Here is a 27,206-nt window from a genome sequence, read left to right as displayed (position 1 = left end):
CCCTGGCCACGCCCCCGCACCGCCCCGTGTCCCTCGCCGGCCGCCGTCCCCGTCCCGCCATGGCGGCGCGGGGCCTGTCGAAGGCGCAGTACCTGCAGCGCTACCTCAGCGGCCCGCCCGCCGCCCAGCCCCGCCGCCGCCGCAGGAAGAAGCCGCCGGGCGCCGCCAGGGCCGGGTGAGTGCGGGGCCGAGGCCTCCTCCCCTCCTCAGTGCCGCCCCGGGCCCGGCTCCGCGCTCCCCGCCGGGCCCGGTTCCCCCCCTCCCGGTTCCCCCCCCACCCGCTGACGGAGGCCCCGGGCCCGCCCGCAGGATGCGGATCGTGGACGACGACGTGAGCTGGAGCAGCCTGGCCGCCGGCGGGGAGCAGGAGGAGGAGGAGGACGAGGCCGACCTGCCCGTGGTGAGCGCCCCGAGGGGGCGGCGGGCACCGGGCGGGGCCTGCGAGGGGCGGAACGGCCCCGAGGGGCGAGGGGGGGAGAGAAAGCGGGGCTGCTGGGAGTCGCAGGGTCGTTGGGGCTGGAGTCGCAGCATCATTAGGACTGGAAGAGCCCCCCAGGATCATCCGGCCCAGCCGCCCCCTCCCACCATGTCCCCGTGTCCCCAAGCACCACGTCCAGCCTCTCCTCAAACACCCCTGGGACTCAAGACAAAGGGCAGAGAAGCCTCGAGTCCAAAATCCTTGAGTCCAAGCCCTTGGGCAGCTGCTGCTGTCACCCACGAGCAGGCAGCTTACACATCCTTCTTACCCACGTAGTCGCACCTACTCGCTTCTTTTGCGGAGCGTAAGCCCATTTCTGTTTCTTTTTCCTTTTATAAGTTGCGTTGTTTGCTCTGGCGTTTCATCCTTAGGTGGCAGAGTTCGTTGATGAGCGGCCCGATGAAGTAAAGCTCATGGAGGAGTTCCGAACAAACACGAAATGGAAGCTTTTAGGAGGTGAGGCTAGGCCTTCCTGTCACTTCTCCCTGAATGCTTTGCCATTTTAAACAATAAAACTGCAAGGTAAAAATATTGCTAGCTCGCAAAAAATCTTTAAGTGCTGAAGAGATCACAGTCTGTGGAGAACCTTACTGCTGGTAACTTACTGATGGTTTTTCTGTAGACCAGAATGAAGACTCCCAGAGTTCGGACATCTCAGTACCTGCCAAATCTACTGCAAGGTCTGTATTTCCAGCTACAAATTCTTCTCTTAGTTAATCCTTTTTTTATTTGTTTCGGTCATCCTCTGTTTCATTCTGCAGTTTCAAAGTCTGCTGCAGTGGGAGAAGTAGCATACACGGGGATACCTCTTCCGCTGTTGAATCCCCTCTGGATGGGGGAGAAAAGCTGTCAGCTGGCACGTCGTTTAGGTTTTTGCAAGATATGCAAACAGCCATCCTGCAGTCCTTTGATATCAGAGAAATCTGGGTGGTGACTGGCTGCAGACCTGAAATACAGTGAGGATGGCAGCATTGCAATGTGCCTCTCCTCTGACAGCAGTTGTGGGTTGTTCTGTGATCAGAGTCCAGGCTCAGAGACAGCCTGGTGGGGCGTTTTGTCGTGAGAAGGTGATTTTATGAGGGCACAAAATGGGTTTTATAGTCTGAGTGTTACGGGGGTTCCTGTAGACTTTAAAGTGATACTAACAGTGTTTTCCTGTGATCTAAGTTGTCTTGGAAGGTTTCTCAGATCTGTTTTGGTAAGTCTGTGGCTCAGTCATGCAGGTTGCTGATATTCTGTCCTCCTGGTAGCTTTGTAGGTTCCATTTTGTTCCTGTTTCCGGTCTGGAGACAGCAAAGCAAAACACACAAGCTAATTCTCATTTGAAGTTTCCGTCCTCCTCCTAGGCGACAGCGCCACGACTCCCCAGACAACACGCCACCAAGGCAACTGCGGCATGACTCCCCGGATCTGTCTCCTCCCAGGCGAGAGAGAAACAATTCCCCCAGCCTCTTACCTCCCAGGCAACAGCGCCACGACTCCCCCGATCTCTCCCCTCCGAGACGGAAGCGCCACGACTCCCCCGATCTCTCCCCTCCGAGACGGAAGCGCCACGACTCCCCCGATCTCTCCCCTCCGAGACGGAAGCGCCACGACTCCCCCGATCTCTCCCCTCCGAGACGGAAGCGCCACGACTCCCCCGATCTCTCCCCTCCGAGACGGAAGCGCCACGACTCCCCCGATCTCTCCCCTCCGAGACGGAAGCGCCACGACTCCCCCGATCTCTCCCCTCCGAGACGGAAGCGCCACGACTCCCCCGATCTCTCCCCTCCGAGACGGAAGCGCCACGACTCCCCCGATCTCTCCCCTCCGAGACGGAAGCGCCACGACTCCCCCGATCTCTCCCCTCCGAGACGGAAGCGCCACGACTCCCCCGATCTCTCCCCTCCGAGACGGAAGCGCCACGACTCCCCCGATCTCTCCCCTCCGAGACGGAAGCGCCACGACTCCCCCGATCTCTCCCCTCCGAGACGGAAGCGCCACGACTCCCCCGATCTCTCCCCTCCGAGACGGAAGCGCCACGACTCCCCCGATCTCTCCCCTCCGAGACGGAAGCGCCACGACTCCCCCGATCTCTCCCCTCCGAGACGGAAGCGCCACGACTCCCCCGATCTCTCCCCTCCGAGACGGAAGCGCCACGACTCTCCAGAGCCATCACCTCCCAACCGGCAGCGCCACGACTCTCCAGAGCCATCACCTCCCAACCGGCAGCGCCACGACTCCCCGGATCTCTCCCCGCCGAGACGGAAGCGCCATGACTCCCCCGATGTCTCTCCAAAGAGAGTCAGTTCAGCAACGGGAAAAAAGGGCTGCAAAACAACAGAAAAGTCACTGTCAGGGGGGATGCAAGGAGGAGAGCAACCTCATCTCCGGCATGGCTTCTCTGACAAGTCCTCGTCACGTCAGAAGCGGCAGGCTACTCCAGATCTGTCCCCTCCACGGAAGAAGAGAGACGATTCTGACCCAGATTCATCGCCACGTCGGCAAAAGAGGTCTGGGTCACCTAGTCAGAAAAAGCCAAGTAGAACAAAAGGTGAGTCTGTAAGAGTGCTTGTTCTGTCTCTGCTGATCGTTGCTGGCTGCCCCGTCTGTGGTGGTGTTTGCATGCTTCTGAGGGTGAGCAGTGTGGAGTTAGTAGTCCGTAAGCAGGGAACGGTAGTGGGCAGTTTGCCGCTTCTGTTGGTTAAACCAGTGCTTGTAGTCCTACTTGTTATTGGCTTGAGCAGAGTTAACCTACAGGTTAGCTGGGTGAGGCTTAAAGGCTTGTCTGAAAGGAAAACTTACACCTTGTCTCCAAGCAATGCATGTTCAAAGGAATAGAATTTAAAGACTGATGCCGCGTGTTTGTCTTTTCCCTGCAGCTTGTCACCTCTTAAGGTATTGATTTTTCCGTGAGTTACCTCGCGCATCTCCACGTTTAGACCTCCCGTGATTCTGGTATGTGTTTGCGTTACAGGTGCTTCCCCGGACACGAAAAAGCCTAGGCACGTGCCCTCGCCTCAGAGGTGCCTGAGGCATGACTCCGATTCGCCGCCTCCGCGGAGGGCCACCCGGAACGCCTCCGATGCAGACCTTTCTCCCCAACGCAAGGATCGCAGGTTAGGCCTGTTCCGTAGTGATTCCCCTAAGCAGGGTCCTCTTCAACAGAGTCAGAGCAACTCTTCCGACCCTGATTTCTCTCTTCTGCGAAGGACTCTGCCCACTGGGAAGGATCAGCAGAGCTCGAGGAGTCCCACTGATCTCTCGCCTCATCACCACCGTGACTCCAAGGGATCTCCCAAGAAGGTAGGGGTTTTGTCTTTCCATCTGAGCTCTAGATGAGTTCCTTCTGATAGAAAACTTCAAAAGTCCAATGGCTTACGGACTGTAGAGCAGAAATACACCTCATCCATGCAGCTGTGCTGGACTGTCAACTTGTTATGAGATGAGGCGTGAGGTAGGCATAAGGGGACTCTGTCTCAGTCCGCTGTTTTTTTTTTGGAGGGCTGTGGAAGCTGTTCCCAGGGCTGGCAGCAGAGTGGCTTTGTAACGTGGCTGTCCTTCCTGATACTTCTCTTGACTTTGGGCCATCCCCTCATTATGCCTCTGGGTTACTGGACAGCTCTCAGCTAGCAGCAAGTGTGATTCTTGTTTGATTCACAGGCAAACATGATGATGTCTGGGGTCAAAGCTGGCTTGGTGTCGGCTGATGTGCTGCGGAGGGAGCAGCAAGAGCTCAAGAAGCGTGAAAGAAGTAACAAGCGCTTGGAAGGTAGGGGTCTAAAACCACTGACAAGCACCAGCTTGCTTTATTTTTCTCTGCTTTCTGCTGGTTCTTAATGCTGTGTCAGGCCCTGTCCTGAGTGCTGGTTGGTGATGGAGAGCAACTCTGTGGAGCAGCATCTAGACGTGCTGATGGATTCCTGGGGGTAGGGTCAGTGGGCCTCTTGGGAAAAAAAAAACACACTTATAAATGGTGATTTCAAAGCAATGCTAGTGAAATAGTTGGGGAGGTGAGAGGCTTTTATGCTGCAAGTCCTAATCTGAAGAAGTGAACTGGTGTTCAAAGAGCTCGTGGTATGAGTGTGGCTGTGTGGGGCAGCAGCTAAAAGGAAAGGCTGTGATCTTCCCTGTTATCAGTGGGTAACCTCTTTCAATGGCTAGAGCACGTAAAAGGAAAATATGCTGAGATGAGTTACAGTTAGTCACTGAATTATCTGGAGACTGTGAAATATTCCAAAATGAGTGACTTAGGGCATCTGTCACCCTCAGAGGAATCCCGGCACACTGAAACCGTCTTCCGAGACAAGTCAGGCCGCAAGAGGGACCTTGCGCAGGAACGACTTGAGCAGAAGCAGAAAGATGAAGCCAAGTCCGAGAGAGATGAACAATATGCCAGATGGGGAAAAGGGTAAGGGTCTTTCTAGATCCGTGGTTGCTGGGTCTTGCATCACAACTCCACTCCCTGCTTTTTCATCCAGTTCTGGTACCACCAAAGGTACCGCTTATAGTGGTGGTTTTTGTGGCATGTCTTTTCACAGGGTCAGGGACTGAAGGTTAGTAATGTTTTGAGTTTGAGCCTGGGACCAGGGTACAACATACTCCAATGTGCCTTAGAGACCCCCTGAATTATCCTGTCCATTGCTGCATGTGCATTGGGAATGCTGCGCACAGCGGAAGTTCAGGATTGTGATTGCAAGTCACAGTAAAGGATTCTGTGGTTTTGGGATAAAGCTTTGTTTGTGTTCATTTTCAGGCTAGCACAGGGGAGGCAACAGCAGCAGAATGTGGAAGATGCAATAAAAGAGATGCAGAAGCCACTGGCCCGTTATATTGACGATCAGGATCTGGATCGAATGCTGCGAGAACAGGAGAGAGAAGGAGACCCCATGGCTGACTTCATCAAAAAAAGGAAGGCCAAGGAGAACAAAGAAAAGAAAGGTATGGGTATTAAGCTACGCTGGTGTAGGTTTTAAGGCCCAAGGAGTGTAGAAGTGCAGCTGCTGTTTAATTAATAGCATAACATTGCTTCATGGCAGCTTAGTCCTTGTCTGGAGTTAGTGACACAGCAGTATTTGCTATTAGTGGCTTGTTACTAGTAACTGTTACTGTTATTTGTTACCGTAGAGAGTGTATCCAGTGACTTAGGCAGTCAGCACACTGCAGTTTGATTAAGGGAGTGTTGGGAGTTTCCACTGTGAGCTCCAGCTGGCTCTTGGGCAGTCTGTGTGTTAGGTCTGTGTAGATATATATACTTTTAGGGTGATGTGATCACAAGATTGTGCTGTAGTAGTAAATGGTTGTATTGCTCTTTCTGTGTCTAGAAAAACCTAGGTACAATGGACCAGCACCTCCACTCAACAGATTTAACATATGGCCGGGGCATCGCTGGGATGGCGTGGACAGGTACATAAATGTTCCTGAGACATTGATATCGTAGAATAGCAGTAAAACTAAAAGAGCTTTTACTTCAAAGAGCTTACAGTGAATGAGATCTAGCATATTCAGCCTTTACATTGCCAACAATTATGAATGGGTGGTAAATACATCCTTGCCTGGGACAGAAAGGAGCAAGGCTCTAATCTGGTCAGGTCCTTCAAGGCCTGTAGTGGCTCTGACGAGGCACCAGGGGAACATGCTGTGCTGTGTGTTGGCACAGCGTTGCATCTGTTGGCTGATAGCAACGGTGCAAATAGCTTCTGTGACGTGAACACGGGGCAGGAGGCAGAGAGACCCCCTCAGCCTCAGGATGTAGTCGCTGAAGTCTCATCAAAGGCACTAGCTGCTGTTAACCACAGATCAAGGTGGAAGCTCAGCTGGAGACGGCAAAGCAAAAGTAGTGAAAAAACTTGTGATGTCTCTAAAAAAAGTGTTGTTGCTTTAGAAAATCTCCTGTACTGCAGTCTTGGTATCGCTTTGTAGGTCCAATGGATTTGAGCAGCAGCGCTTTGCCAGGATAGCCAACAAGAAGGCGGTTCAGGAGCTTGCGTACAAGTGGAGCGTTGAGGACATGTAGGCAGAAGAAAACCATGCAGAACAGCACGCCTGGACCAGAGGACCACCTTCTGCCGCTGCCGGGGCCGTAAGTAGTGGCTCCGTCTGCCTGGACCAAGCGCTGCCCTCAGCGTATCCCAGTGGGCCGTCTGCCAAGAGGCAAGGCTGCATTTAGAGGAGAGCTGCTGAAAGAGGATTTCCTGCCAGCCAGCGTGGACTAGTGTGGAGAGCTGCAGCGGTGCTACGTGGGGTGCTGCAGTGGCCGAGTGTGCTGGGGAGGTGCAGTGGCTGCTGCCTGCTGCTGCTCTCTGGCGCTCCCTCGTGTGGTGCTGCAGACATAGACTCCTGGCCCATGTATTCCTCGTCTAACAAGCTGTAGAAGCTATGCTAAATTGTTTTATGCCAAATGCTTTGTCCTCTGAAGGTGGTTTACAGATCTTCAGGTGTCTTAAATCTCAGGGTTTTTCATGGTGAAAGTATGCTGAGAACTTGGTCGCTGGAGAGTTAACCTCATCCAGCAGGTCGGTCTGTTCCAGTTGTGGTTGAGTTCTTCCAGAGAGCATCTGTGCCCTAACACTCAGTACTGTGAGCTGATTTGCCTCTGGGCTCCTGTCAGATCTGCCCCCATGTCCTTGCTAGTGAGCCCAGAGGGCTTCTCTTCCGTTTTGTGCAGCTATTGTGCCCTCTAGTTCACGGAGTCATCGGCTTGCAGTGAAATAGGTAAAGCAGAGCTGCTCCTTGTCCTGCTGGAGTTGTGCCAGGCGGGTTGGTCTGTGGCAGGAAGCTGCTTGCTGTGTATCTATCGCTCTGGTTCTACCCTGGAAGAGGCTGAAAGAACAACACGCGGTGTTATACTTGAAGGCGCAATCTTCAGAAGCTCCAGCAGCTCCTTGGGGGTCGATTTCTTGTGGAAATAAACATGCAGAGGCTGCTTCAACTGTTTCCCCTGACCACTATTTGCTTCAGAGTAGCTAATGGTCGTGGATTAGTCCCCACAGATGTTTCTCCGGACAGTGCTGCTTGGCACTTCCTCACCACTGCTGCCTGGGGGCTCGCTCCAGCGCGGGACGTAACCCCTCTCTTGTGATCAGATTTGTCGGGCTTGGAGCTGGAGGCCAGGCAGAGTGTTTCACTCAAACCCTGCTTGCGAGAAAGCACTTCTGGAAATAAATACAGTTGTTCTTGTTTGCGTCCCAGAGAGCATGTATTAACTGCAGCCAGCAGTTTCCATGGAGATGCCTTGTCTTCAATAGTGATCAGGGGCCAGTCATCAGCATTGCTCTTTGCAGCGATCCGCGAGCAGTAGGAGGGCTGTGGGTGAGAATATAATGACAAAGTTTTCTCTGGAGTGTGCGAGCCTTGAGACTTTCTTCCCTGTTTTTCATTCCCTGTTATGTTTCTAGCCATCCTGAAATCTGTATGTACACTTGTAAATAACAGCTTTCTTTTTTTTACTTGATTTGCGTGTGCTGTTTTTTTTTCCAAGGCAAGGATGAGGCGGGTAAATAATTGTCAGCCTGCTGGTGAAAGGATTGGATGTAATTTCCTCTGCTGCCATCACAGTCCGTGGTTTGCTTGGCCAAACAAATTGTACTTTGCTAACGTCTTTTTCTGAGTCTGTTGGTAACTATCCAGCTAAAAGCGGGAACTTGCTGGACCGTAGCTGCGCTGACAGCCCCGCTGGTATTTATGGGGTAGTCGGAAAAGCCTCGCTGCTGGGCACAGGTACCCTCCATCCCTGCTTGCGAGTACATAAACCACGGACTTCTATCCACAGCCAGCGACTGGGGTCAGGAGAGGAATGGAGAATGAGGCGCCATTTGTAGATCCTGTGGGAGTGAGTTGTGGTTTCTACTTTAATAGCTAAACCGAGGGAAACAGCCCTGAGCAGGGCTCATTTTTTGCGGACACAAAAGCAGTGTGAAGGAACGCTTGGCTTGTGTGGGCCCTGCTGTAGCCTCTCAGGCAGGAAAGTAGTTTGGGAGCGCGAGGCAGTAGTGGGAAGCGGCAGTAATGGTTCAGTGCTGCAGAGCTGCTTGCTGCAGCATACTGAAAACCCGCTCTTCAGTCACGCGCAGGTTCTGCGTGTACTTCTCCCTTCACCACCAAGGTCCTGGTTTATTCCTGTAACCAGGAGGAGTTGCTGCAGCCTTGAAGGACAGAGTTACTTTTAACACACTCGTTTTTGATCTCACTTAAGAGTGCTTCTGGAGATGTATTTTCTTGTGTTGTTATTTTTTTTTCTTACTTTTGTTAATGTTGAATTACTGAATTCACCTTAGAATTGTTGCTGTGTTTAGATGCTTGTACTTTGTTGTCCACCCCGCCTGGGTGGAAGCGTGCTGCTTTCTTACAGAGGAGCAGGAGACCGCAGCTGGCTAGCTAGCATGAAAGTAGGGAACATAAGTTGCTGTTTAGGAAGGCAGAGCCATCATGGCACTGGTACTAAGCACGGTGCTTTTTTAGCACCTGCAAACAGCATAAACTTCTGCTCCTGCAACTTACTTTGAAGGCTCCAGTTTTAAAATTTTAAATGGAGGTACGTGTTTATTCCTACCATAGGGACCTTAGAGCAGAGCTCACTATGGTACTGAATTTATATAATACATCTATTACAATTTTATTACCAGATACTTCCTTGCCAAGATATATCTGTGCGAAGTAACAGAGTATAGGAGAGCTTAGATGATGCAATTTAACCATTAAAATGAATCCTTTTATATCGTTGCCTGGATGCAAATTGGCAAGTACGGTGATGGCTGATGTGGATGCAGCTGGACTAATAACAGAGGGGATCCGAAATGGCCCTTCAGCGTGAGAAGGGACAGCAGAGCCGCCTCTCCCCGTCTGCTGAGCGGCCTGGGAGCGCCGCTGGATTGAAAAAGCCTCGAGTCGTGCTGGTGCCTTGCCAAGGGCTTGCCGATACACTGCTGCTGCAGCTCCCTGGGGCTGTGCCCGCTGGAGAAACCAGGTCTGGGGCTCTCCTGCTCCGCTCGTGCCGTCCTCACCTCCCCGGGGTAGGTGCGTGCTGCGTGGCGCAGGCCTGGCCTGCAAACGTGAGCTGGTGGAGGGAGCACGAGCGCTGTGATCCACGCGGGGCCCCTTCTGCTGGCACCTGCTGCAAGCGGGAGTTGCTGGGGAGCCCGGACCTGCTGCGGAGCATCCTGACCAGCAGCGTCCCGCTGTGCTGGGCTCCGTTAGGAGGACGGGAGGACGGTGGGAAGTGGCTCCAAGGGAGTTTTGAGATTTGACAGTAGGTGTGAATGCTTTTCCCTGTAGCTCTGAGCTGAAGGGCCGGCCGGCAGCCACCCTTTGGAAGCAGAGCAGAGCTCTCATAGCTCTTGTGAAAGCTGCAGGACCTGGCCTGGGAGGCTCGTGTCAGGTCAGCCCTTGGCTTATCGCTCGGTGAAGACCGGGATATGAAGGAGGGGAAACGGCAGCGTCGCTGTCAGGATGGCGTTGAGCACACATTTTGCTTCGACAGCAAGAGGAGGAAAGCTGAAGGCTCCCGCACCCAGGGAGGCAGCAGGAGGGGGGTGAGGACGGGCCCTGCCAGCCGGCAGAGGGTGCTGCCAGCCTGGGGAAGGGAGACCCTGGGGGCACGGGGAGCTGGTGCCTGGCACGCGTTTGGGCCAAGGAGGAGGGAGGCTGGTTTGCCCCCACGCCCTCGGTCCGTGTCCTGAGCTTTGACGCAGCTCTCCTGTCCCCGACGTGGCTCTGCGTGAGTGCTTTTGGCAGCAGAGAAGCTGGAAAATGCTCCGGGCTCCTCGGGGATGAGAGGGGTGGTGGAGATGGAGCGAGCGCTGCCGGGAGCGAACCTCTTCGTTACCGTTCCTGGAAGGGCAGCAGCCATGGTTGGCATCTACCGGCAACTTTGATTAGCCTTAACCAAAAAAAAAATGAATATTAAAATCTTAATTTAATTTAAAACACTGTCATTCACAGTCATGGCAAACACCAAGCAGAGTAATTATTATGCAAATTAGGCAGATAGAAAAATGATTAATAATTGCACAAATTAAAAATTATTGTAAACATCCTGTGACGAGTGATAAGTCTGTGAGGAGCGGGTGCGCAGGAGGCAGCGTTGTTCAGCCAGCTCCTGCATCCTCATTTTCTCATTAGCGGGATTTAATTAGCAAACGCTGCAGAGGAGCCGAGCGGGGTTTGGGGGGAGGTCGAGGGCCGCTGCCTGCGCTCAGGTGAGGGGGGAGCGCTGCCAGCCCCGGCCCTGCTGCCGCTGCCGGGACGGGGAGTGAACTTTCAGCTCCCGGCTTCCTGCTCCCTCTCAGACGCTTCCCCGGGGATTTGCACTCTTTTGGGGTGCCCCTGCCGTCCCGGGGGTGCTGGGGGTGGCCGCCAGCCCCTGCCCATCACATCCTTTCTGCTGCCGTCCCCGTCCCTCTGCCCGCTGTCCCGGCAGCCAGGAGCAGGCTTCACCCCTGACCAGCCCCCAAACGGGCAGTTGCTAATTACTGGTGGAGCTTGCTCCCTCTAAGAATTAATGAGCTTATTTGTCTGGCATTTTGCTGCTAATTGCATAACATTATTTTTTCCCCCTGTTCGACTGTTTTACTTTTATACTTTTGACAGTGAGCACGATAATAATAATAATAGGCTTACACTGGCTAATAGGCTTACGTGGTGCATTATTCATGTCAAGGACAAGCAATTAAGCTTGGCCTCACACATAATAATTAGATTTTTGTTGATGAGCTCATCAGTAATGTGTTTAGTTGAGATTAAGAGCTTAATTCCTGGTGGGTGACACCAGCTGCCCCCCACGCCCCCTGCCCAGTCGCGGTGGCGTGGGACGGCCTCGGACGGAGGGTTCCAGCCCTGCCTCTGTCCTTCTGCACCACCACGGCCCGGGGAAAGTCGCTCTGCACGGGAAGGATGCGAGGGAGGGACGGGGAGGGCGCTGGAGGGGTCACACACACGTGTTGGCAAGGGGTGAGTGCTGCGCTGGCTGCTCTGGGTGCAGCGGGGTGAATGTAGGGGATCTAACCCGGCCCTCCAGCATAAGAGGGGACAGGAGAGCCCCCCCTGTCCTCCTGCTGAGGGGTCAGGCGTGGCTGCGGGCAGGCTGGGAGCCCGCTGCAGGGACCTGGAGCCAGCCCTCTGGCCACTTGTGCCAGCCTCCTCCTCCCCGTCGCCCTTTGCTGGAAGCCCCCAGAGAGCCGCAGACCCTCGCTGTGCTCCCCCCTCGGCAGATGAACGGGGCAGGTTCGCAGAAGGCAGAGAGACGTATGCGTGTCGATACTTCACGCTGGGAAACAGCTGAAAGCGGTTTCTCTGAAATGCTGTAATTTCCTCCAGCCCCTCCGTCTCCGGTTCCCGACACGCGCCGCTCCCCCCGTCCCCGCGCTGCTCTGGGCTCTGCTGCTGCTGGGGATTGCTTTGGGAAACCCTGCTGAGGAAGCAGGGGCTGGGGGGGCTCCCAGAGGCCGTGCGCTCCTCCAGGGCTCCTGGTCCCAGTCCCTGCCCTCCCCGGTGTCCCATCCTCACCTCTGAATTCCTCGCCTGGCTCCGTTGAGCAGGTCACAGCCTCCACCAGGAGGTGGGATGGGGGCACCGACCTCCCCCCCTGCTCCCCACCAGGGCCCTGAGGGGGGTGACTGGGGGAGGAGGGTGCTGGGGCCTCCTGGGAGCAGCTAACGAGCCCCTCTGCAGCTAACGAGCCCTGGGTGCCCTGCCGCAGCTCTCCAGGCCGGGGTACCCCCACCACTGCCTCCGTGCGTGCCCCCGGGGCAGACATCCATCAGCGAGACTGACTGAGGGAAATGTGGCTTCTCCCGGCCACCAGGCTCTTTTTTTTTTTCTTTTTTTTTTTCTTTTTGTTTTAAATAGCTCCAATAAAGCAGGTTCTGGCAAATGACACGTTATTGTAACTGGTTCCTGCTGAGATCTCCTATTATTTTTTAATTAAAAAGAGCCCAAGATTTGTCATTTAAATTTTTCTCCAACTGGCAGCGCCTCCGCGGCCTCCTCCAGGGCCCGGGGTGCAGGGGAAGGGCAGGGGAAGGGCAGCTGGGGCCGAGGGGAGGGCACCGTGGGGGGGCTCACCCCGAGCCCCCTGCTTTGGGCTGCGCAACGACCCCTTCCCCAGGCTGGCAGCGGGGCCGGGAGGAAAAACCACCAAGCCTGACAGGTTAGTGATTGTATATGCATGTGTGCGCTTTTCCTAATTATGGAATAATTAGGGACATGCCGAGATAAAAATTACTAATAATATTTACTCTAGACTCTTACTTTTTTTAAATAACCTCTCTCTCTTGCTCATTCTCCGAGTCTTGGTGGAAATAACTTTGCAGATCCCAGTTAATGAATATTTGTAAATGCAAGAACGTTCAGCGCGGGAATATCCAGAGGGCATCCTCTCTCTTCCTCGTAATTTTTTTCACAAGATATTTAATATTTATGGTTCCATATCCTCGTGAATAAAAGGAGCCACCCGCAAACCCCGAGGAGCTTAGAGGCTGGGGATATTTATGGCGCTTCCTCTTTTCCTTTTCAATTACAAAGGCACCTCACATAATTAAGTGCTAATAACCTTGTTAATCTAAAATTGATACTCTTTCTCCTGGCCATCTCTTAATAGAATTAAAAACAGATTAATAATCAACGGGAGGCGACACTGCACGCAATTAAGGCAGAGGGGTGGGGAGCAAGGTTGGGGAGCGCGTTCCCAAACTCGGTCCTGTTGCCTGGGGGGAGCTGGGCTGGTGTTTACTGGTGTCACTGGTGTCACTGGGCAGGGCTGGGACACGGACACGGGGCAGGCTGGGTCAGCCCGCAGCGCTCCGCCGGCCGCCCGGCGGGGAGATGGGTTTTCCCTCATTCTCTTTACACAGTTTAAATTTTTAAGACAAGCAGCCGTGTAACACCGTCTCCTAATGAAACTGTTTTATGTTAATTAATTATGTATCGAGGCTCATTCTCATGCGCAGCCCAGCTCTGCTTCCCCTCTGCCGAGCCTTTGATCTGTCAAAGGCTAAACGGGAGATAAATAATCAAATTAAAAAGCAGCCTGGATGGAAATAAACACAGTTAAGACGCGTTACCTAGTGGTTAGAGCAAAGCACCGAGTCCTGGGGCTCGGGGTCGGGTCCACTCGGCAGCGGCCACGAGGCGAGCAGGGCAGCGGGGGCAGCCCCGTGCCTCAGTTTCCCCAGGGAGCCCCAAGCCCCTGCTGCCTCCCTGCAGCGTCCCTCGGCGAGGTGAGGGGCTGCAGGGGCGGCTGCCTGCCCGGGGAACGGCCGGAGGAGGAGGCAGCGGAGGGTGTTAGTGCATGGCGCTGATGAAACATTAAAAGCCTGCAGTGCTGCTTCTTTCCAGGCTACGGAACAGCTCCTGGCAGATCCGGGCCGCCACCGGTACGTGCCCGTGGTAGCTGGGATGTCAGCGGTGGACGCGGTTTTGGGATTATTTAACACAATCTTGGACAATTTGTTACACCTAAGCGGAGACAGATGTGCATCCATATTCATTCTGGAGGAACTTCAGAAATTGCAACTTCATCAGCCAAAGCAGCCCGGCTGCGCAGCCCTCCGGCTGCTGGCAGGGCTCATCCTGCCCCAGCACCACGGGGCTGGGGCTGCAGCGGGAGCAGGAGGCTGGCCGCTGGGTTCCAGCACCGGTTCCTCTCCTCCTGCCAGGGGCTGTTTCACTGGATCCAGCTCCAAGCAGCATCCTTGGTGCGTGCGAGCGTATCCGCAGCCCTGGGGTCCGAGCCGGCGCAGCGCTGCGACCCAGGTGTGCCTCCGGTGGTAAACGCCCTGCGCCAGGACTTACAGATATAATTGCGGAGTGCTTTATGGCTGTAATAAAACCGCAATGTTCGAGGCTGCACGTAATTACCAGCTGATAGATTTCTCGTCGGAGGGCTTAATGCAGAGCGGGGGCACCAGGGGCGATGCGGGCGCTTGGTGGTGCCCGGTGGGGCGGCCAGCGGGGCGCTGCGGGTGGTGGGCTCCAACGGGAGGGAAGCCCACTGTGGGGAGGGGATTAGTGGCACTTGGCTGCCTCTGGAGCTGCAGCTGCGTTGTGCTGGGCACAGCCGAGCAGTGCCCCTGCCTCTGGCTTGCTCCTTGTGTGCCCGCTGAGCTGCCAGGAGGTGCTGTGCCGGGGGGTCACCCCCTTGGCAGATCAGGGGTTTATGAGAGCGCACCCGCTCCTCTTCGGAGCACCTCGATGCTGGTATCGGCGTGTCTCTGGGCACACTGGGGGCAGCCTCACCCCGCAGAGCACAGCCCTGCCTCGCAGCCCGCCGGTGCCCGGGTGCCCTCGCCAAGCCAGGCGGGTTCTGGCCCCGCTGAGGCCGCTCGCCCCGCTGCCGGAGGCAAAGCCGAGCGCGGCGCAATCAAAGGCAGCGCGCCAAGACGTCTCGTCCCTTCCAGGCTTGCTCCGGGCCCTGTCTTTGGGCTTCTGAAGGCTTGTCTCCAGCTCGTCAGTTCTCGTTAAGCTGCACATCAGAGCCCGAGCTGCCAAGCAGCGTGGAGGGATGGTGCCGGCTGCCAGGGCGGTGCACGGGGCAGGTGCACACCAAGGCCACCAGCACCATGTGCAGGGAGCTTGGAGCTGGGGGGAGCAGCCCTGGGACAGCACTGGGCACGCAGAGGGCATCTCGCCTTTGGAGCAGGGAGCTCTCTTCTCCACGAGGGATGCAAAGTCCAAGCAAGGCAGCCACGGAGCTGCGAGAGGAAGGTGGGAGATGGCTCCTGGACGAGGGAACTCCCGTTTGCAGCAAGACCTCTCCCTCCACCAGCACGGAAAAGAAGGAAAAGCTCTCTATAAATTGCACACAAGGCCATCATGCCGGAGAGTTTTATTTGCTCCACAAATGTCCTCTCTGCTTCTCCTGTCACCGAGAGTGAGCTTCCCTGCTCTGATCCACCCTGGCTCAGCATCTCTTGAGCGAGCTAATCAGGTCAATGCATTTTTAACATGGCATAGGAAATCTTTACATTTTTTGTCAGACTCATTCTTCTCCCCGGTCTCTCTGCAGGGGGCCTGAATTATTTAATGCTGAATATTAAGCAGCGATGTTTTCCCTTTGCTGGGCTGCTGACTGTGCACTTTAGGTCTGGAAAGATTGGCAGATGGTTGTTCTCCGGGGTGGGCGGAGGGGGAACCCATAATACAGAGCAAATTACCCACTTACAGCCAGATTTACAGAATAACTAAGATCCCACTTAAAGGCGTCTAAATAAATAGGCCAGATTTGCTGAAGTGCTGAGCACCCAGTGGCTCTGCTGAGCTACACCCAGCACTAAACACTTACAAACTCCCCACAAAGGCAGAGTGTTTCCGTTTCTTTGTGTGTGGCACGAAAATCTGCTGAAGTTTGAGCATTTATTTCCATCCCTGGGAACGGCTGGAACAGCAGAGCAGGGGAGACCTGGGGGCGGGGGGAGCTGGCGGCGCCGCCGAAACCAGCACCGCCAAAACAACTCCTTTTTGCATTTTTGGCTGCCGCAAGATGCCTGGGGCGAGCCTGGCTGGGAAGGTGCCGAGGCGCGAGCTGGCTGCGTGCCGGCACCGCCGAGCTGGTACCTGCTGGTCCTGCCCCAGCTCGCGGTGGGAGGATGCTCCAGCAGGGCCTGGCGAGCGGTGCCCGATGGAGCTGTGAGCAAGGCTCTGCCACCCGCTCTGAGAGCCCAGGAAATGAAGTGCGGAGACTTGGCTGATGTAACCGTGCCGTGCCGTAACCCTGCCGTGCCGTAACCCTGCCGTGCCGTAACCCTGCCGTGCCATAACCCACGGCACTGGCCAGGTGCTAGCACCGCAGATGCAGCATCCCTGTGGCTGGGTGCATCACTGCCCGGCCCCGCTGCACACCCTGCTCATGGTGCATACGGTGCTCGCCCTGTTTGGGCCGGGCGATGCGTGCACAGCACCCGGGTTGAGGCACGGACGGCGGCGGCACCGAGGCGCCGGCGCAGCGGGCAGGGGTCAGCCCGTAATTGTGTCACAGCAAACACGTGTTGGTGGGGTGCGGGTCGCAGGCGGCGATTATCACCTGACAGGTGAATAAACACAAAGGGCTGGTTTGTGTATCGGGGTTTATCTTTTCCATTAATGGCTTTCTAAATTGGCGGCAGTGGAGCAAAAAAACCCAATTTGAACTCAGAGCATGCATGATTACTATTGTAATAACCTTGGCTAATAAGAATATGATGTGGTGTTAGGCTGGGAAAGAAAACACATTTCTCATTAGCTTTTTGATTAATTACTCCACATAATTTCCTAGGGGGACATGCCTGGGACTGATTGCCTTTGCTTTTGACGTGTGGAAGTGGTTTACCTTAACTTAATAATTTTCTCGGTGACATTTTAATGGCAGTCCTCAATTAATCTCCTGTTGGCTGGAGGCAGGGCCCCTGCCCCGGGCGCAGGGCAGGCCCTCACGCTCCCTGGCATGGCACGGCACGGCACGGCACAGCACGGCACGGCACGGCACGGCCTCTTCTGCAGCTGGGGCTCATCGGGGCCACACGGGGCCTCAAGTGCCGCTGCAATTCCCAGCGCGCTGCCGGGGGAGCACGAGGAGGAAGCGGGCTGATCGCTTGGCCAGGCAGGGACGCCGGGCTTTGAGTAGGATCTTAGCACTGGATCAGACTAATAATTAATTAGCAATGCTGATTAAAGGATTAAGGAGAGGGGGATGAACAGGGGCGGGCTGTTTCGGGGAGGTTACCTTGCAGCTGGTAACCTCAGGTGGTGGTGAGGCTGCAGAAGGCTTTCCTGCGGCGGGGAGACGCACGGCACCCAGTGCCACCACATCACGTGCAGACAAAGCCGGAGCTCACTGCCATGGGGCTGGATTCTGCACCCCCTGTGCCCCATGAGTGGGAACAGGCTGCCCCCTCTCCCCCCAGCGAGCAGCTCTGCAGGGAGCGGGTTCACAGCTCCCAAGGAGGGGGTCTCGCCCCTGGCACTGCCAGCGGGGCAGGGTTGTGCGCCCTGTGCCAGTGCCAGTGGCTGTCACGTGCCCGCTGCCATCGTGCCGCTCACCTGCTTGAAGGGTTTTTCAGCTGGCAGAGGCGTCGTGGTTTTGTTTCAAGTACCTGAGAGTGTGACAGTCGTACAACCGCTTCCTCGCCTCGCGAGCGCTGCCAGGAATCCAGCTGTTAGAAGGCATATGTTTACATGGCTTGGAAGCAACCAATTTCCTTCCTTGCATTATAATATAAATATTTTACAGGAGCTAAAATATTCAAAGATTGTCTGATGTTGCCACATGGAGCGGTATCAAATGAGGGCTGGAAGGAGGGGAAAAAATGAGAGGGGAGCAAACAGAGATTCATTTGTTTCTGTTGCTGAAAATTGAATTATGCTCCGTATTTCTGCATCATAAAATTACCCAGAACATTGATCTCTGCTTATTGTTTCAGGAAGAGATGCTCGGGTTGCGCCTCTGCAGCACAATCACCGCTGGGGTTGCAAAAAGTGCTCGGGGGCCGTCCCGTGGCGGGGATGCTGCCTGGCTGCTGGCCGTGCCGTGCGTGGCGGTGGCCGCGGTCCCCGTGTCCCACACCAGGACGTGCCCCGTGCCCGAGCACCGGGCTGGGGACATCCGCGTGTGGCCACGTTCCCCTCTGCATGGCACAAACCAAAGTGGCCCCTGGCAGGTGGCATCTCCTGCCGAGGCAGCGCCGGAGCCAGCAGCTTTTATACCATAATTAAAACATTGGCAAGTCCACAGAAATTTCCACTAAATAAAATGTCAGGGTAATTCCGTGTCTCACCCTGCTACCGTGACATTTCTGTGGGCATTGTCTGAGAGCTAATTGCATGCTGCTGGGAGCTGATTTCCCCAGGTCTTATTGGGCTTTGCTGTTACTTCGGTGCTGCTCAGGACCTTTATCCCACTGTTCGCCTCTGCCTGGGCCTGGGGGCTCACAACAGAAATAAAAACAGGGCCTGGCACTTGCTGTGAGCCACGGAAGAGGCTTTCTAGCATGACGTCTGCATCCAGACCAGGCTGTTTTCCCAGCAAAAGGGCAGAGATGTGGAGGAGAGCCGGAAAGTGGAAAATCCTCCTGGTGCAGAGCCGAGCTCCCCTCGCCCCAGCCCTGGTGGGGGCGCGCAGCATCCCCAGCGCAGCCCTGGGCAGCGGAGGGGGGAACCACCGCTGTGGGCACCCCGGTGCTGTTTGGTGGCTCAGCACCAGAGGGATTTGCTCTGTTGGTGGGGCTGGGAGGTGCACAGCCCTCCCTCTGAGCATGGGGGGGCAGAGGCAGGGACCAGGGCTGGGGCTGCAGGATGCGTGCTGCCGCACTGCGAGCTGCATGCCAAATGTGGCCCTGCGAGTGGCAGTCCGGTGAGGTGGGCAACGAGCAGCCTGCTAAAACCAGGAGGTGGGAGAAGCCCTCGCTGCATGGCGGTGGGATCTGGGGGGCTGGGGCCACACATTGCCCCTCGGCACGCCGGCCCCGGGACCACGGCAGAGCTGGCCGGGCTGCGGGGAGCGTCAGCGATGTGATATTTATGTTTCCATCTAAAAGCCTGGATCAAAGCAGACACTTTAATCTATTCAACAACAACTCAAGGATTAAAAAGTTGCAGGCAAATCAGGGCCCTAAATTGGTAATGTATTTTTGCTTGTCAGTTGACAAATCATTTTGTAAATCCGCTCTGCAGCTTCCTGAGGTCCCCGTACCAGGGAGAGCTGTGCCAGCAGCTCCCGCACGCAGCCACGGGGGGACACACGGGAGGTGCACGGTTTTCCCACTGGTACCACTTCTACTTGCTCAGTTATGAAGCAGAGTGTGGGGGCACATTTATATGTTCTCTTTTTCTCAGATCATTCTTTCCATCACTCTTGTGTTGCTCCTCCTTGCCGTGAAACCTGCCTAGGGGCTGTCCCGCTGGCCGCACGCCGGGGATGCTGCTGTTGCTTCTCAGCACCGCCCTGCCTCCCTGTGACTTTTATTTACCAGAATGTTTATTTTTCAAACAAAGTAATTACTAATTAATTGGCGAAGAGCTTTATTTCTAATCCCTCGGCTCACAGGAGGGAAATCTGGCCATTTTTGTGGGCGCACACATGTACGGCTGTGGCGAGTGCTTTATGACTGCACCATCTGGCTGGCTGAAAATAATTAGCAGGTGTCCAGTTTGGGGAGCAGGTAATTGCCGATGGACAGATCTATGTATTTCTGCATATGTTCGTGGACGTAACAGCCTGTCTGGGCGGACGGCGGAGGGGCAGCGCTGTTTGCAGTGAGGAAATGAGGCAGAAATGGAGGCTGGGCGAGGGCTGGCCCTGGCGGTGGGTGCCGGCGGGCGGCCGGGCGGGAGCTGCAGGGGATGGTTTAGCTGCAGCCTGCTTTATTCCCCACCCGGAGGGAACGCCGCCTTGCTCCTCGCTAGCATTTGAGCTGGATTTAGGGCTCGGTGCTGTAAAGCTGCTGTTATCTCAGAAGGCCCATTTGGATAACACGGAGGCTTGGTGCTAAAACCTCTGCCCGCTCGGCCACCCTGCCTGCAGCAAACGGCTCTGCACGGCACCGTGTGGGTGTCCCCCGGCTTCATCCTGCCCCAGCCCGGCACGGGGCCACAGCGAGCCCCAAATCCAGCTGTGGGGCCCTGTCAGGCTGGCCGGGAGCAGGGATGAGCAGGGAGGAGGCACCTGATGCAAAGGGGTTTCTCCACGCTGGCTTCTTTTTGTTAGGATTCTTCTTTTCTCTCTCTCTCTTCTGGCCAGTGCTAGGCAAGTTGATGAATTATCCCAATATATATTCTGTCTGGAAAGAAAACACATATCATATATATCTTTGACAAGTTATTATTCTTCCTTATCAGAATATGTGTGCATCCAGCTACGCTATAACTCACCCTTTGCGTCGCTTGTGGAACGAGACAGGAGGAGTCCTGAAATCTCCTGCGTTCCTCGGCACGGCCCTGGCAAGTCCTGAATTAACTGCGGGGCACGTGTGCTTGGCAGCGGGGGAGAGCCCTTGCTCTCGTGCTTCCCCTCACTCTGCTCAGACTTGCACAATTTAGGGGTGCTGGGAGGCCGGGCAGGGGCTGGGCAGGGGGCTGTGCCGCAGCTGGCTGTGAGCCGCGGGGCTCAGGCAGGATGCGACATTAGCACGTCGAGTTAATTCCGTGCCTGCCTCACCTCCAGCTGATTGTTGCAAATTAAATTTCACGGCAATGAGCCGGAGGAGCTGGCGTGCGGCATGGCGAGGGGGGAAGAGGGCTGGGTGGCGAGGCTGCCTGCAGTGAGCCCTTGCCAGCAGCGCCTCGGTGCGCACGCAGGGCACCCGGCCGTGCCGAACGGGGCTGCAGCCAGCTGGGCCTTGCCTGGGGCTCCTCGTTGTGCAGCCCCCAGCCTGTGCTGGCTGAACTCCGCAGGGCTGCTTGTGCTGGCGCAGCGCTGCCACGGCTGGGGAGCAAGGGGGGAGTGTGGCCCCACGGCCGGGGGCTGCCCCGATGCTGTGCCGGGTCTGCCTGTGCCAGGAGACAGAGGTCTGCGGGGGCTCCTCGGCTCCAGAGCAGCGTCCCCGGGAGAGGAGCGGCAAGGTCTGATGAAAATTGGTGCACAGACGAGTGAGCAAACTGTTATGTTTTTTTCCCCCTGTAATGACAGCCCCGGACTCTGAAATGAAGCCCAGCGGGGGACAGCTCTGCCTGGACCGGAGGGAGGGAGCGATGCAATGCCGTGCTGCCGTCCCGCCCTGATGCCATGGGGATGGCCGCACCGACACCGCACACCTTGCCCCAGCTTAGCCCTGCTCACCCCATCCTCAGGGGTCAGCCCGGGCTCAGGGGTGCCTGTGAGCACCAGCTGGCAGCCGTCCCTGCACAGGGAGCAGCAGCATCCCCGCAACGTGCTTCCTGCTCTGATGTGCACCTCAAAGCGGCTCTCGCCAAAGGCTGGTCCCCAGGAGATGGCGAGCGAAGGCTCCTCCTGTGCCCAGCATCCCGAGCAGGCTCAGGCAACTGCGGCAAGAGGGGATGCTTCCCCCTGTGCTGTGACGGCAGGAGTTTGGGGACCCATAGCCAGCTATTCCTTCCTTCAGCAGCACCACAGAGCCCCCCCCTGCCTCCCCGTGGGAGGCTGCCACTTCTCATTCAGAGGGGCGAGGCTGAGGGAATCAAACGCCTGCCGAAGGAGCGGCTGCCCAACATGCCTCGAGGGTCCTGCATCCCCGTGCTGAGGGTCAGGGTCTGTCCCTTTGCCAAAAGACTTCTTTCCCTTCATTCCCCTGGGGTGTGGATGCTCACTGCAGCACCGCGATGCTCAGGGCACAGGACGGGTACCCCCGGGGGCAGCCGCTGCCCGGGGCCCTGCCGCTGCCCGGCCCTGCTGTGGTGGCTTCAAAGTTCGGCCTGTTAGGATTATAGCTCTTCCATCTCCACTGGTTTGAGACACGGCCTAATAGGAGTCTTATAACAAAAGTTGCTAAGCAGCTCTGACATGATTTACTAATAGACTCTGAATGTGCTGTAACTGAGATGGAAATTAATTTAGTGATTAGGAGATTAATATATATGGAGCAGAGCATATCCTGGTTTTTAAAGGCCAGAAGGAAATGTTAGGGTGGGAAACTCCAGCAATTCCTACCAGAAAGGTGCTAGCCCTGTGGGATCTGAACGCATCCTTCCAAAACAAGTCCTTGAGAGGCTGGGGGTGCAGGGGTCCCAGCTGCGCAGGCTCTGCCCTGCTGCGGGTCTGACACCGCACTTCGGGATGAGGGTGCAGGAGAGGGAGCGCTGCATCGTTTTCCACTGCACACCGTATCCTTCCCAACACATTTGTTCTCATTGTTTTGGTTTTGCAGCCACCTGAGCCTGATATCTGGGGGGAAAAAAGCACCAAACAACCCGCCCTCCCCCAGTCCAACCTGTCTGAATTTAGGGCAGAGGCAGCACTGGGACTGCATAACTGAAGGGAAGCACACAGGGTTTGGAGCCTGCCCCTTTTTATTTTTGTTGATTCTTTTTAACAGCAGCTGTGCATCCATATTTATTGAGGGGAAGAGAAGAAAAACTGACTGTAATCCCAGGAAAGCAGAACATCTTGTAATTATCTCAGTAGCTTGGCTAGCACAGGCAAACACAGGCTCCCGCGAGTGGATGCTGACCACGAGCGCTGCTCTAATTTCCCAGATCTGGGTCATTAGGGAGGGCAAACAGGATGGATCTGATGTTGAACATGCTCTGAACATTAGTGGGATAAAAGGAGCTGACGGACAATTGTGTCTCCTCCTGGAAGGAGCGGGCAGGCAGCCGATAGCCGCCCTCCCTGCCAGCCCACTGCCGCTGGACACCGGGCATTGAGGTGCCCACGTGCGGCTGCCCCATGGCACGAGCACGCTCCTGCACGGCCGGCAGCAACGGGTGGTGCTGGACTCTGCCACGGGGACGGGAGCCAGCAGCACAGACAGAACCAGCACCCCCAGGAAACGCGGCCGTTTGCCACCCGCCTGGGGATTGCACGGGCACCAGTGATCACACAGGGGCACAGCACCCAAAGCACTGCCCGAGCCAGGGGTGCCTCTGCCCCTCCAGCGGAGGGAAGCGTGGCACTTCCAGGTGGCAAAACGTGAGCTCTCAGAGGTGCCGATAAGATTTCTGAGAGAGGGCAGGACTGCAAGATGAAGAGTGTGCGTATGTGTTTCTTTTCCCTTCTTATTCTTTTCCTAGCTATCTCTGGTGCAGCCTTGCAAGAAGAAAAGCTTGTGGGCATCTGTGCTCCACTTCTCCCTTCCCCAGGGCTCTATCAATATGCAGGGCCCGTTACCTCGATAAAGGGCCTGTGCTGCCTTTGTACCGTCAAGGTTACCGCAGCGCCGTGCTCTGCAGTACGCTCGGCTCCGCAGAGGGTGCAGAGTGTCCCAGCCTCACCGCGGCACCGGCTGCTCCCGTGCCATGCAGGAGGTGCCACCGTGCCGGGCAGGTTGTGCCACCACGCACTCGTGGCTTTCTAACAGCAGTGGTGGGCATGGCAGGGGCTGCAGGGCTCCAGGGGCTGCTCACCCATCCTCGTGCAAGTTTTCCAGCAGCAAGCCCAACATCCTGCCCTCAGGAGAGGGCTTGGGCGCATGGGAACGGGAAGGCAGACCTGTTGGTGAACAGCGTCGGCACACACACACAGGCTGCCAGACACACCTGCTCCTGACACTGTAATGAAGGCAAATATTTAGAGAATGGCAGCGTCCAAATTGCTCAGCGTTTCAGTCGGAATCAGCAGCCTTTCGAAGGCTGGGATTAATTTAAAGGAATTTACTAGTGGAGTTTGTGGCAGATAAAACAGTTTGCTTATTTCACACTTGTATGGCCACCTGCTACGAACTGTTTGTTCAGTTTCAAATTCTTTAATTAAAATCAACATAAAGCAGATTGAAAACATCCCAAGAAGGGGATGCTTGATTTGCTGGAGGATATTGCAGAAGACCTGCCAAAGCACTGAAAAGACGCTTCTCCCTTCCGAAGCGCCCGCGTGCCATGGGTGCGCGGCTGGGCGCTGGGCGCTGCAGGGGACCCTGGCCGTCAGCCTTGTGTGTCCCTGCAGGGGGCTTGGGGGCCTCGGCTCCTTGCCCCTCGCTGCCCAGGGAGGATTTAGCTGTGCCTATATTTCTTCCTCTCAAAGCCCTTCTGGGTGAGGCGAGCCCGGCGCAGCCCCGCGCTCCCTGCGCGGCTAGGTGCACCGCGGCGCGGCGGCCCCTTTGTGGAGCTGATTAGAGGCCTCCTCCAACAAACATCAAAGCTTCAATTAACACGGGCCGCTTGCAACCCTCTTGCAGAACTCAGATAAGAATAGAATTTTCCCTTGGAAAATGGATTTGTATTTAGCTGCGTGTGCTGTGCAGTAAATGACCTGCTCTGTACAGTGGCAGAGAGGGTCTGGGGACAATTAGGGTGCTCATTGGGAACCGGTTATCTGAAGGAAACAGGCATGCTGCTATTTAGCTGTCTAATATCCCAATGGGAGGGGAAGCAAAATTAAAAACTGTCTCTCTTTTCAGAGCCATTTGAATCTGAAGGAGGATTCCTTTTTTATTTGGTGGCTTTTCACTTGAAGGTTTTTTTTCTCTCTGATTCCCTTATTTGCGTGTGTGGCCGTTCGCAGCAGAGAAGAATGGAGAGGGGAAGGAGGGCTGGCCGGGCGAGGGGCGGTCGTGCTGCCTGTGCCACTGGCTCCTGCACGTCTCCACGGGTGCTGGGCACTGGGATGGAAGGACAGCAGGACAGCAGGACAGCAGGACAGCTGCCCTCCTCGGCCCCGCTCCCTCAGGCGTGTGCAGGCTGCTGCACAACAGCCCCTCAGCCGAGGCTGCAGGATGCTCAGAGACACCCAGCCAGCCTCTCCTTGTATTCAGCAAAGCGCCAGCGTCTCCCACTCCAATGCAGGCGAAACAATAACAAATACACAGTGCAGAAAGTTAATATGTAGACAGACGAGCGTTTTAATAACGGGAAAGGTTAAAAAAAAAACCCTCTCAGCCTCCGTGCGGGCTCCTGCCAGCTCGCGTTCCTGAGAGTCTGGGAGACCCAGAGTACCATGACTGTATTGATTCAATTATTCTCTACAATGTAATACTCTGCATTTGTGTGATAGCAACAAACAGAGTTGAAAGACATACAAAAATAAATGATCTGAAAGTTAATATGGCTGAATGAGCAGCTCTGAATAAGAGGAGAGAGAGCTTTGGTTTTACATTGTAAAATCAATAGCGTGCAGAACAATGTCCTAACTTTCTCCAGGGACCTGGAGAAGACCCGCCTGAATCGATCACTATGCAAATTAATTGAATTCATGAAATCCACATAGCTGGGTAATTGATGCTTCTTATAATTACCTCCGAGTTATGAGCTTTTAGGGGATTTCATTGATTCTTGTGCAGAGAGGGAGAGGGCAGGGGAAGACGAGGGCAGCACGTGCTGGCGGGGGCTGTGTCCTGCGGGCACCTCCGGAGGTTCTCCATCCACGCACCCTGCTTTGGGAGAGGACAGCTTTGGGTTAAGGGAAGAAAAACAAATTGTTTAAGGCTGATATTTTTCTTGCCGGACCATGCAGGCCCTGACTGATGGACCAGAACAAAGGTGACAAAGCTGTGGCCACTATCAGAGGTTTCCTGTTTAAACAGTCATGAGCGCTGGGATTATTGCTTTCACTGGAAGAAAAGAAACACAACGCAGCCAAGCTGAAAGCAAAGGCAGTAAATCAGCAATGAACATAATGTTTTTGTCAGAGACATGCTTGTCATGCCCCAAAGCGGGACCGGAGCCGTCCATCCCCCGAGTGCTGCCCCTCGGCCAGCCCTGCTCCCCTGGGGCAGCAGTGCCAGCTCTGGCCATGGTCAGTTGCCAGCCCGGGTGTCCCTCCGGGAGCCGAGAGGAGGAGCAGGGAGGTGCAGGGTCAGCCAGCAGCTGAACAGTGTTGGGTGGGCGATCGGGGGCTTTGTTCCCTGTTTTAGTCCGAATGGAGGGCATGTTGGGCACCTGGCTGGGCTGGGCGCCCAGCTGGCTCCTTGGCACTCATCTAGAAAGGCTTCTAGGAAGGATGTTCAGCCTTTGGCCTCCTCTCTGCCTTCTGCTCCGATGCTACAGGGCTCCTCTGCAGGGAGCGGGACCCCCAGGGGGTGTGGGTGAGCCCCAGCACCCTGGTGCTTTGCTGAGGGCTGCCTGAAGATGGGCACGCTGTTGCTGTTGCACATCAGCCCGTGGGGACGCCGAGGTGACGGTGGGTGGTGTGCCACAGGTGTGCGAGGTGGGGCTGGCCATGCCAGGCTGTTAGCCCGGCTGACGGATCATGTAAGTGAACAGGTTTTGTCAAAAGGGATAATAGGCTTACATAGCACATTATTTAAGAAAAAGGGACAGGCAATTGAGCTCTGCAGACTAATTAGATTAAGTTGATGAGCTCATCAGTAATGTGCATAATTAAAATCGGGAGCTAATTGTGGGCTGTTTGCTGCCCTACATTAACCGAGTTGTCCCTTGCAAAGTGTGGTGTGGTTGGGTTGGTTGGAAAGCAGCTGGGCTCCCTGGGCTGGTGCTGCTTCCGGAGCCGTGCAGGGGACGTGCAGCTGTCCCCAAAGCTGCAGCAGAGGCCATGGGCAAAGGGTTGGAGGTGGCAGAGCACCTGGATCCCATTCCCAGCATTGTCACCCGCTCATGGTGTGGCCTTCTTCTTCTTCTGCCTCACTGTCCCTTGTTATGAAGGAAGAAATAGTGCTGCCTCTCTGCACGGGCTGATTTAGTGTATATGGGCAAGGCCACCCTCTGCACTCCAAGATTTTCTGTATCTCACCAATTATTTTTAAACTTAATTTTTAAATATCTCTGCTCCAGTGAGTTAAGAGGAAAATGAACCTCTCCCCAAAGCAACAGAAACATAGGCTTTGTTTCCAAATCGATTTCTGCCTTTTTCTGGAGCCATACCTCCTCAGCCTCACCCCAGTGCTGGCTGATCAGCCACAAGTGTGGGCAGCTGGGGCCCCACCTGAGCTTCCCTGTAAAAGAGCACGTTGCTAAGTCTGTGCCCCAACAGGTAATAATCTGGATTTTTTGTTAATTTTACTTATTTAACATAAACACTGTGTGTGGTACACCAGAAAAGGCACCCCCCTGGTTGCCCTTATGTTCCCCCAACGCTGCCTGGCTCACTCATTGGCTCCAACAGCAACTCCTCCACAAAGAAAGGGGGTGGTAGTGAGTTCTGCTCTTCCTCGCCTGGCTGTTCCACCTGAAACCAGCTCCCATCAAGTGCTTTTTCAGGGCTTTGGGCACAGCCTTT

The 27,206-nt window shown here is 55.5% G+C and overlaps 1 protein-coding gene across 2 annotated transcripts; it reads left to right on the top strand.

The window, feature by feature from the left end:
• The first annotated feature begins 16 nt into the window (after window positions 1–16).
• On the top strand, window positions 17–7,910 carry BUD13 (BUD13 homolog). Of its 2 annotated transcripts, XM_083808454.1 has the most exons (12): window positions 17–175; window positions 310–400; window positions 850–934; window positions 1,101–1,158; window positions 1,825–3,011; window positions 3,435–3,576; window positions 3,670–3,763; window positions 4,121–4,229; window positions 4,730–4,868; window positions 5,214–5,398; window positions 5,782–5,863; window positions 6,380–7,910. In XM_083808454.1, exons 1-12 carry the CDS (start codon window positions 60–62, stop codon window positions 6,471–6,473), a joined length of 2,382 nt encoding a protein of 793 aa, XP_083664580.1. In that variant the 5' UTR covers window positions 17–59; the 3' UTR covers window positions 6,474–7,910. The 2 variants fall into 2 exon arrangements, with proteins under 2 accessions (XP_083664580.1, XP_083664579.1); XM_083808453.1 differs by having other exon boundaries at window positions 3,435–3,763.
• Window positions 7,911–27,206: the final 19,296 nt, after the last annotated feature.

Source organism: Anser anser (genome assembly GCF_964211835.1).
Source record: "Anser anser genome assembly, chromosome: 22".
NCBI lineage: Eukaryota > Metazoa > Chordata > Aves > Anseriformes > Anatidae > Anser > Anser anser.
The sequence above is the reverse complement of the archived record's forward strand: the minus strand, read 5'-3'. Positions and strand labels throughout refer to the sequence as shown.